Source organism: Nicotiana sylvestris, chromosome 5 (genome assembly GCF_000393655.2).
Source record: "Nicotiana sylvestris chromosome 5, ASM39365v2, whole genome shotgun sequence".
NCBI classification, from domain to species: domain Eukaryota; kingdom Viridiplantae; phylum Streptophyta; class Magnoliopsida; order Solanales; family Solanaceae; genus Nicotiana; species Nicotiana sylvestris.
Window position 1 is genome coordinate 45200109 of NC_091061.1, and position 10531 is coordinate 45210639.

The window sequence follows — 10531 nt, forward strand, 5'->3', positions numbered from 1 at the left end:
GTACCCAGTTTCACCGAACTATGCGGGTTTGATTCTCACCGGATGTGAGATACGTAGGCAACCTCCATCGGGTTCAGCCCACATGTTTCCAAAAAAAAAAACCTATTTTTGTGACCTTTTACTGTCTTGCCCTCATGCTCCAGCTGTTTTGCCAAGACAACCTTAAAATCTTCCTGGGAAGTGTTGAAGAGCCATTTTTGTAAAAGTAGTTACTTTATCCATATTTGTTCACCTTTTACCATTTGCCTTTATGACTGGCCATTTATGTCGAAGCAACTTTAAACCTTTCCAGAAGTACCGAAAGACTGTTTTTGCAAAAAGTAGTCATTTTTATCTAGCTTTGTCTGGTTATATTTGCTGAGACAACTTTTTAACCCCTATAGGAGTAGCAAAGGGTTATTTTCGTAAAAATAGTTTTTTTTTGTCTATTTTTATTATTTTGTTCATGTGATTGGCTGTTTTTTGCCGAAACATCCTTTATGCCTTCTATGGAAGTATTAAAGGGCCGTTTTGTAATAATAGCCATTTTTCTGCTTTTATCATTTCAACTTTTGTGTCCGGTAATTTCAAAATATATATTGTAATTAAAAAAAATAGATCGATTCTTAAATTGGCCAAAAAAATAAAATAATGAATGATTATAATTTGCATATAGTTTAGGTAAGTCCTAACCCTTTTTATTTTACTCCTAGGATCACCATGAGTTCTCCACAAAGAAGCAGTCAGAAAAGGTTAAGGGACGAGACACCTCCTATGTTCTTGATCAGAGATAAGACCCGAGTAGTCTCTGTAATTGGTGGGCTAGTTTTGCTACATGGGAACAAAATCAAGTATTTAAGCACCTCAAGTTCCTCACAAACAGCATGGAATTAAGCCTAACAGATATTTAATCGAGGCTCTAGTTGGTTATTGAGACTCCGCAAACAATGTCTTCAGGTTCAAAGATTGTGAAATGACGCCCACATTGGAAGAATTAAGTGGGCTCACCGGATTGGGGAGAGACCTTCGTGGGAAAAAGCCTGCTGCTCCGAGAAATGTTGGTATGAACAACTTTTTAAAGAAATTATGCCTCCGTCGAATTCCAATGGTTTGCTTAAACGAAGGTTGGGTTCCGTTGGAATGTCTCTATGACAGGTTTGGGGACGAGAAAGGGTTCAAAAATTTCTCGGGCATAGAATTCGTCAACCAGTTGAGTTACGACGCTTGGAGGGAGTTGAGAATCTTCGCGTTCATGATATCATTTCTAGGGATCATGGTCTTTCCAGAGCGTGGTAGGCGCACCAGAATTCGATTGGTTACGGTGGTCTCATATTTGCAAAGTAGCGAGGATCATACCATTCTTCCCATGATTTTGGGAGATATTTTTCGAGCTTTGACCCGCTGCCAAGAGGGTGAAGATTACTTCGAGGGATGCAATATTCTGCTGCAGATGTGGTTCATAGAGCACTTTTATCATCATCCAATAGTAATAAATTTCAATGAAAACTGGTTGAATTACATTGGATGCCACCCAGACAGGGTCGCAAGTTGTAATATTCCAGAGGGGGTGAGGGCCTGGCAGAAATTACTTGGTTCATTGAATGCTGATAGAATCACTTGGAACTATTATTGATTCCCTTCTGCTAGGGTCATGTATATGTCGACGTATCGCCTGTTCTTCATACTCATGGGTTTCAGAGGTTTCCAACCCTACGCGCCTCTACGCGTCATGCGCCAGTTAGGGAGAGAGTAAAAGAGGCCCCCGTTTGAGGACATGCGCCCGTTCGTGTGGGAATTCAAGGGAGAGGAACCTCCAAGGGAGTCATATGCACAAAAGGTTTGGTTTGGTGGTCGATTTTCTGATTTAGACGAGATGGTAGCTGATCGTGAACGTGGGGAGGTAAGCCTCGCATACCTTGAGTGGTTTCACAACCAGGTTATCCCCGAGCAAAGGACAGAAAGATCCATACGGCATGCAGTTGATTGGGAGAAGGATATCGAGGTCAGAGTTAGAGAAACCAGAAGGGAAGCGACACAAGAGTTCCAATCTCGTATTGACACTTTACAAGAAGATAAGGGCATTTTGGAGACAGCCATGGACGTACAATAGGTTGATTTTGAGCGGGAAAAGGCTCAATGGGCACGAGAGAAACGAGCACTCAAAGCCCAAATTCGAAAGAAGAACATAGTCACAACCGCTCAGCAACAAGAAGAGAAAGAAGCCCAGCTTAGGGTAGTCCGTGATCAAGAATGTAGAGGTTTTGCTCCATTAATCCAAGGTCTGAGGGATCAGATAGGGGAAGTTGAGTCAAGCAAGGAGAGCCAGATCGCAGAGTTTGAAATAGAAAGGCACGACTACCAAAAGGTGATCAATCAGTTAGAAGTAGAGTTGCTAGAAGTTCGGCACCAGAAAGATATGGCCTTGGACCGCGAGCAGGATGCGCTGGATATAGCTGAGACCCGTGGTCAACAAAATCAAGTGTTGCATGTGGCTCAGGAATACATTAAGGGAAAGATCCTCGAGGTAGCCATATATACCTCAAGAGCGTGCAGGAGTTGTCAGGGAATGATGCCTGAGCGGTTTGCAGAAGTATCATTGAACATTGCTCGTCATATATCTGCAGACCTGGAAAGAATATACCGCAATGTTGGGGGTCAGCCGCAGGAAAAAGCGCCTTGATTACAGAGATGCTGATGGATTTCTACTGCAAAGATCAAAGTCCTTTTTTTTAGTTATCAATCCTTTGTTATTCTTGATCCTGTAAGAGTCTTTTGGTGTTTTGAGTCTCGTTGTTTTGCCTTTTATCCTAAATAGTCTGTTTGAGTCAAGTCTGGTCTTGTTTATCTTTATGCAACTGCTTCTTCTTGAGTCTTGTATAACAAATAATATATAATATATATATATATATATATATATATATATATATGAAAAAGATTTTGTTTAGAAAAATTCGAAAATGAACCCAAAAGATGTTTGTTTTGTAAAAAAAAAGGTCATGTCCCTGAACTACGTAATGATCTGATTCATGCGGCGACATGATACGTAGGCAACCCACAAAAGGTTCGATCAAAATATTTTTCAATGAATCTAAGCTGGGATCATAATGGGGGGAGTGTAACTTGATAAAAAAAATGGGGGAGAAGGCGCCAATAAGAAGCAACTTGATAAGCCGGAATGAAACATGAAGCCTTCCAAAATGTATTTTAGAAACGGTGATGATGTTAGGAGCATGGCATGTTATGTGTAATTCATATCTATAAAATGTCTAACCCTAACACGTTTGTTGTCCCTTATAGAGAGTAAGTTTAAGGTGGTTGGTTTGTGGTGAATCTGGCAACACATTATTACTTCACAAGATCTAAGGGACTAGTAGTAATAGATAACAACGATGAAATCGAGTTGGCCAGTGACAATCCGCAGGGTCAGTTAGTTGAGCAAGAGTCGGAAGAAATAAGAAAATTGAGACAAAAACTGTCAGATGTATATCAAGCTTGGGTTTCCGGTCGACCTCCACCCCAGGGTCCTTCAGAGGGAACATCCACCATACCCCAGGCTACTCAGACACCGCTCCATGCAACGAGCGATCCCATTCTACCACCAGGGTATGTGCCAAACTACAGCCTCCATGCTGCCCCCGGTACTTTTAATATGCGACCTCCAGTTGCACCGTTTAGGAAGACCAATCATGTTGCTGATGCGCTCAGTCGGAGAGCTGATCTAGCATCAGTGTGCTTACTCGCCACCCTAAGGGGGAGCGAGGTAGCCACCTCCATCAAGGACCAGATACAAGATCTACTCATCAGAGATCCTGCTTCACAGTATTTGGTTGATTTGGTAGGACAAGGCAAGACTCGCCAGTTCTACATGGAAGATGGTTTTCTGAAAGTGAAAGGGAACCGACTTTATGTTCCTAAAGGAGGAGATCTACGAAGGACTCTTCTAGCGGAATGTCATGATACTCTGTGGGCCGGCCATCCCGGTGAAGAACGCACCATGGCGTTACTTCGCCGTGCATATTATTGGCCTCAAATGGCCGATGACGTTGCTCAGTATGTGAAGACTTGTCTAGTATGCCAGAAGGACAAGTCAGACCGCTTAACACAGGCGGGACTTTTGGAACCACTAGCTGTCCCAAAGAGACCTTGGGAAAGTGTTTCCCTGGATTTCATCACCGGATTGCCCAAGGTCGGGGATCTAACAAGATCTACTCATCAGAGATCCTGCTTCACAGTATTTGGTTGATTTGGTAGGACAAGGCAAGACTCGCCAGTTCTACATGGAAGATGGTTTTCTGAAAGTGAAAGGGAACCGACTTTATGTTCCTAAAGGAGGAGATCTACGAAGGACTCTTCTAGCGGAATGTCATGATACTCTGTGGGCCGGCCATCCCGGTGAAGAACGCACCATGGCGTTACTTCGCCGTGCATATTACGAGACCCAACAATGAGCCACTACCTCAGGTTTATGATGGCCAATACTACTCCCCAAATATGGCTTTCTGGGCCTCAGCTCCCTACAATCAGACTCCTCAGTACGAGTCACCAGCGGAAAATGAAAAGCCTGCAAAGACAAGTGAGCCGAATGAGATGGCCAGGAAAGTGAAAAGTCTTGAACAAAACATAAAGAACATACAGGGAATAGGTGGTAACAAAAGTGTCTCGTTCAATGATCTGTGTATGTTCCCTCACATCCATTTGCCACCAGGTTTCAAGACCCCAAAATTCGAGAAGTATGATGGACACGATGACCCTATCTCCCACTTGAAAAGGTACTGCAACTAGTTGAGGGGTGCAGGCAGAAGAGAAGAATTGTTGATAGCATATTTTGGAGAAAGTCTTATAGGGGTAGCCTCTGAGTGGTTCATTGACCAGGACATCTCTCACTGGCATGTCTGGGATGACATGGCCCAGGCCTTCGTCAAGCAATTCCAATACAACATTGATACTGCACCGGATCGTAATTCTTTGTCCAATATGAAGAAAAAGCCGACCAAAGTTTTAGGGAATATGCCATCAAGTGGAGGGAGAAAACGGCTAGAGTTAAGCCACTCATGGATAACCACGAGTTGATCACTATTTTCTGGAAGCTCAAGAGTTTGATTACTTTCAGAACATGATGTCTGTGATGGGTATACCTTTTGCAGAAGCAATCAAAATAGGGGAGATGGTCGAAAATGGCCTCAAGACCGGTAGAATTGTAAGTCAAGCTGCTATCAAAGCTACCACCCAAGCTATCCAAACTGGGTCGGGAGGTTTGGAAAATAGAAAGAAGAGAGATGAAGGGTCCATGATGGCTTCGGGATCTAGGGAGTTTCAAAGAGGGGTATCACACCATTATGTGCAAGTTCAGCAGGGGCAATCCATCTACCCTCAACATTATTATCCCCCGCCGATTCCTGAATACTCTGTGGGCCCACTGCAATATACAGTGTTCAATGCTCAATCATATGCTCGGCCTCCCAATCAACAGGTACAGGCACCAGCTCCAAGGGCCGCCCGACCTCAGCAATAAAATTTTCGGGCACCCTACAATGCTCGTCCCAGGCAAGATTACAGTCGAGAGCAGAGGCCGGTGGAAAAATTCACCCCATTGGCTGAACCATACTCTAGTCTTTTCCGGAAGCTGAAACAGATGGACGTGATTGGACCCATCGCTCCCCACCATATGCATCCCGATTCACATGGATTTCAAGCAAATGCTAGATGTAAATATCAGTCAGGTGCCCCGGGGCATAACACGGATGACTGTTGGACTCTAAAAAGAGCTATAGAAAGACTCATCACTGAAAAGTTGATTGTGGTAACAAATGGCGAAGAACCTCCCAATGTTACAAACAACCCATTGCCAGCACACAACGATTTCATTTTGTAGGAATGATTGGACGAGATCTGGAATGCAGGCCGTTTAATCGGGCAGAGATGACCGTGGGAATAATTCAAGAGGGAACCAAATGGGATGTAAGTCCGATCCAAGATGTTCCATTGTTTGTGAAAGGCGCCCCGAGTTCAGAAAATGTAACTTTATTTGTTCCCAAGGTCACGATATTGGAAGTTCTCTCTAATGTTCCAAGCCCAAGGTTGTATGTCCTTGGAGGCCACACCATCACAAGGCAGAAACAGGGCAGTACAAACGGTATAACAGAGCCGATCATAATCAGACCTGCCATGCAACCCCCTGTGACAAATACAAAAACCATTCCTTGGAACTACAACAAAACTGTGATGACGTACAAAGGCAAGGAAATCATAGAAGAAGTGGGGGAAACTGGAGGTTTGACTCGATCAGGGAGGTGTTACTCTCCAGAGGAGTTGAGGAAGGCCAAGCAAATTAGAGAGGGACAATTGCCAATAAAGAAATCTGTCACAGAAGAAGAGGTAGAAGAGTTTTTGAAAAAGATGAAAGTTCATGACTACTCAATCATTGAACAGCTAAGAAAGACTCCTGCCCAAATCTCTCTACTATCCTTGCTCCTACACTCAAAAGAGCATGCCCGTGTACTATTCAAGACCTTAAACGAGGCACATATCTTAGAGAAGACCACCATGAATGAGTTGGAGAAGATGGCCAATAGATTTTTTGAGGTAAACAGAATCTCCTTTACTGATGATGAACTTCCCGAGAAAGGAGCCGGGCACAATAGGCTTTGCACCTGGTCGTCAAATGTGAGGGGCATTATGTAAAGCGAGTCATGGTTGATGGAGGATCGAGTGTAGATGTATGCTCTCTCTCTACTTTGCAAGGCATGAAGATCAACATAGATAGAATCCGAACCAACAATGTTTGCATCTGGGCTTTTGACGGTTCAGCGAGAGATACCATTGGGGAGATCAACCTCACTATGACGATTGGGCCGGTTGACTTTGAAATTGTCTTCCAAGTAGTGGACATGGACACTTCTTATAACTTTCTTCTTGGAAGGCCATGGATCCATATGGCTCGAGCTGTGCCATCCACATTGCATCAGATGGTCAAGTTCGAACACAATAGGCAAGAGATTATTGTTCACGGAAAAGACGAGTCATCCATTTATAAAGACCCGTTAATCCCGTGCATTGAGGCAAAGGAAGGGTGTGAGTCCATTGTCTATCAAGCTTTCAAAGTGGTTTTTGTGGACCATGTTGAGGAAGGAAAGCCCATTCTTCATCCTCGTATTTCCACCACATCTATAATGGTGGTTGCGGTTATGATGAGACAAGGTTATGAGCCAGGGAAAGGCTTGGGGGCATCATTGCAAGGAATTTCAGAGCCTATTTCTCCGTTCGGTAACCGGGGTACTTTTGGTTTAGGCTTCAGGCCAACACAAGCAGACAAAAACAAAGCCAAGCACCACAAAAAGCATGGATGGGTCTTGCAACAACCTATCCCTCACATTTTCTACACTTTTGTCAAGCCACGACTCCAAGAGGTTCAAAATTCCTCGGTGCATGCAAACATTGATGAAATTTGCCATGGCCTCAGCCAGATATTTTCTGAAGTGAATATGATCCAGGCCGGTGAAGGCACTAGTCGTGCCGATATGCAACTAATTGACCCAGACACCATGCTCACCAACTGGGAAGCAACTCCTCTCCCCACAAGGAAGGAGTCTTGGTAGTTTGCTTTTGCAGCTTCTTTTTTGTATTTTTGGGTTACTTTCAGGGTTGTAATCCAAACATCTCAGTGTGATTGTTTTATTTTAATGTTAACCCTTCTATCCTTTCAAATTCAATGAAATGCAGTTCAGTTTCGTATTAAGTTTTGTATCTTTCCCTTTTCCTAATTCCTATCATTTTATTTCCATTTCAGTTTTGTTAATGCCAGCTTTAATAACATGACATGCATGAGGAATTCATGCCCAGATCTTAAAAAGCTGTCTAATATCAAAATAATGCATCAGGAGGTGGAATATGATGAAGGTGAGGTTGTTGAGGAAATAAAAAGAGAGTTGGAACAATTTAAAAACAAGCCTAAGCCCAACCTCAATAAAACTGAGCCAATTAATATCGGAATTCTTGAAGAAATTAGAGAAATGAAGATAAGCATTCACACCGAAAAGAAAACCAGAGATGCCTTGATTCAACTTTTATTTGAATACACAGATGTGTTTGCTTGGTCTTACGATGATATGCCGGGTTTAAGTGTCGATTTAGTGGTTCATGAGCTTCCTACGTATCCTGATTTTCCACCAGTCCAACAAAAGCAACGAAAATTTAAAACAGATATGAGTGACAAAATCAAAGAGGAAATAATGAAGCAACTGAACGCCAATGTGATCAGAGCTGTCCGATACACCACCTGGGTGGAGAATGTTGTGCCTGTGCCGAAGAAGGATGGAAAGACCAGAGTCTGTGTTGACTACAGGGACCTGAACAAAGCAAGTCCAAAGGATACTTTTCCTTTGCCAAATATCCACATTCTTGTAGATAATTGCGCAAAGCATGAGATACAATCATTCGTGGATTGCTATGCTGGGTACCACCAAATTCTAATAGATGAAGATGATGCAGAAAAAACCGCTTTTACCACTCCATGGGGTACTTATTGTTACAGGGTCATGCCATTCGGTTTAAATAATGCAGGGGCAACTTACATGAGGTCCATAACCACCATTTTTCACGACATGATGCATAAAGAGATTGAAGTATATGTCGATGATGTCATCATAAAATCAAAGACACAAGCTGATCACGTGTGCGATTTGAAAAAGTTCTTCGAACGGCTTCAAAGGTATGACCTTAAACTTAATCTAGCCAAGTGTGCATTTGGGGTTCCATCTGGGAAACTCCTCGATTTTATAGTCAGCCGAAGAGGCATTGAACTGGATCCATCTAAGATAAAATCCATTCGAGATTTGCCACCTCCGAAGAACAAAAAGGAAGTTATGAGTTTACTCGGGAGGTTGAACTACATCAGTAGGTTCATTTCTCAGCTCACAACCACATGCGAGCCCATTTTTAAGTTGCTAAAAAAGGATGCCGCTATTAAATGGACGGACGATTGCCAAAAAGCCTTTGACAGGATCAAAGATTATCTGTCAAAACCCCCTGTACTGGTCCCACCTGAACCTGGTAGGCCTTTGTTTTTATATCTATCAGTGATGGATAATTCCTTTGGATGTGTTCTGGGGCAACATGATGCAACAAGCAAAAAGGAACAGGCAATCTACTATTTGAGCAAGAAGTTCACCAATTATGAGGTTAAGTACACCCTTTTAGAAAGGACATGTTGTGCCTTGACTTGGGTCGCTCAAAAGCTGAGACATTATCTTTTGGCCTACACTACTTACCTCATATCCAGAATAGATCCTTTAAAGTACATCTTCTAAAAGCCAATGCCCATTGGCAGGCTCGCAAAATGGCAAATCCTGCTCACAGAGTTCGACATCGTCTATGTCACTCGCACCGCAATGAAAGCACAGGCTTTGGCAGATCATTTGGCAGAGAATCCAGTTGATGATGAGTACAGGCCACTTAGCACATACTTCCTAGACGAAGAGGTCAACTCAATAGAGGAAGTAGTTTCAGACGATCACCCTGTATGGAAAATGTATTTTGATGGGGCTATCAACATAAAAGGAGTTGGGATCGGGGAAATCCTCATCTCACCTATTGGACATCATTACCCTGCAACAGCCCGACTTCGGTTCTTCTGTACCAATAATACGGCAGAATACGAAGCTTGTTTCATGGGTTTGAAAATGGCCATCGATCTGGATGTGCATGAACTATTGGTTATGGAAATTCTGACTTGATTATCCGGCAAGACCAAGGTGAATGAGAGACCCGAGACATCAAGCTTATTCCGTATAGACAATGTGTGCAAGACTTGAACAAAATATTTAGATCCATCGAGTTCAGGTACATTCCCAGGTTTCACAACGAGCTAGCCGATGCCTTGGCCACTTTAGCCTCGATGCTCCCTTATCCAGGCAACACTCATGTTGACCCACTAGAAATCCAAGTTCGGAATCAACACGGTTACTGCAATACAATCGAGACGGAACCAGATGGTGAACCATGGTATCATGACATCAAACGATTCCTGAAAACAAGAGAATATCCAGAGAATGCCAAAGGAGATCAAAAAAGAACTATAAGGCGGCTCGCCAATGGTTTCTTCCTGAATGGGGAAATTCTGTACAAGAGGACCTCAGATTTAAACTTGTTGAGATGCATAGGTGCTACAAAAGTAGAGCGGATCATGAGTGAAGTGCATTCAGGGGTATGCTGACCTCACATGAATGGATATGTTTTGGCAAAGAAGATTCTGCGGGCAGGGTATTATTGGCTTACTATGGAGCGAGATTGCTTCAGATTTGTTCGCAAGTGTCACCAATGCCAGATTCATGGTGATCTGATTCACTCGCCTCCTTCGGAGTTGCATCCCATGTCCTCTCCTTGGCCGTTCATTGCTTGGGGAATGGATGTCATTGGGCCGATCGAGCCAAAGGCTTCAAATGGGCATAGATTCATTTTGGTTGCAATTGATTACTTCACCAAGTGGGTGGAGGCCGTCACTTTCAAAGCAGTCACCAAGAAAGCAGTGGTAGATTTCGTTCACTCCAACATCATC

At 43.2% G+C, this 10531-nt stretch overlaps 1 protein-coding gene across 1 annotated transcript; it reads left to right on the forward strand.

Moving 5' to 3' along the window:
* The first annotated feature begins 6668 nt into the window (after positions 1 to 6668).
* Positions 6669 to 9710, forward strand: LOC138868586 (uncharacterized). The gene is made up of 4 exons (XM_070146146.1): positions 6669 to 7570; positions 7766 to 7875; positions 8383 to 9160; positions 9305 to 9710. Exons 1-4 carry the CDS (start codon positions 6669 to 6671, stop codon positions 9708 to 9710), a joined length of 2196 nt encoding a protein of 731 aa, XP_070002247.1.
* Positions 9711 to 10531: the final 821 nt, after the last annotated feature.

Bases quoted from the DNA above. Each gene is read 5' to 3' on its own strand.
- LOC138868586 (XM_070146146.1), top strand. From the start codon at position 6,669: ATGGTTGATGGAGGATCGAGTGTAGATGTATGCTCTCTCTCTACTTTG. The intron at 7,876-8,382 runs GTGAGGTTGTTG...ACATTCTTGTAG, and splicing joins GGAGGTGGAATATGATGAAG to ATAATTGCGCAAAGCATGAG. The intron at 9,161-9,304 runs GTACACCCTTTT...GCCCATTGGCAG, and splicing joins TTCACCAATTATGAGGTTAA to GCTCGCAAAATGGCAAATCC.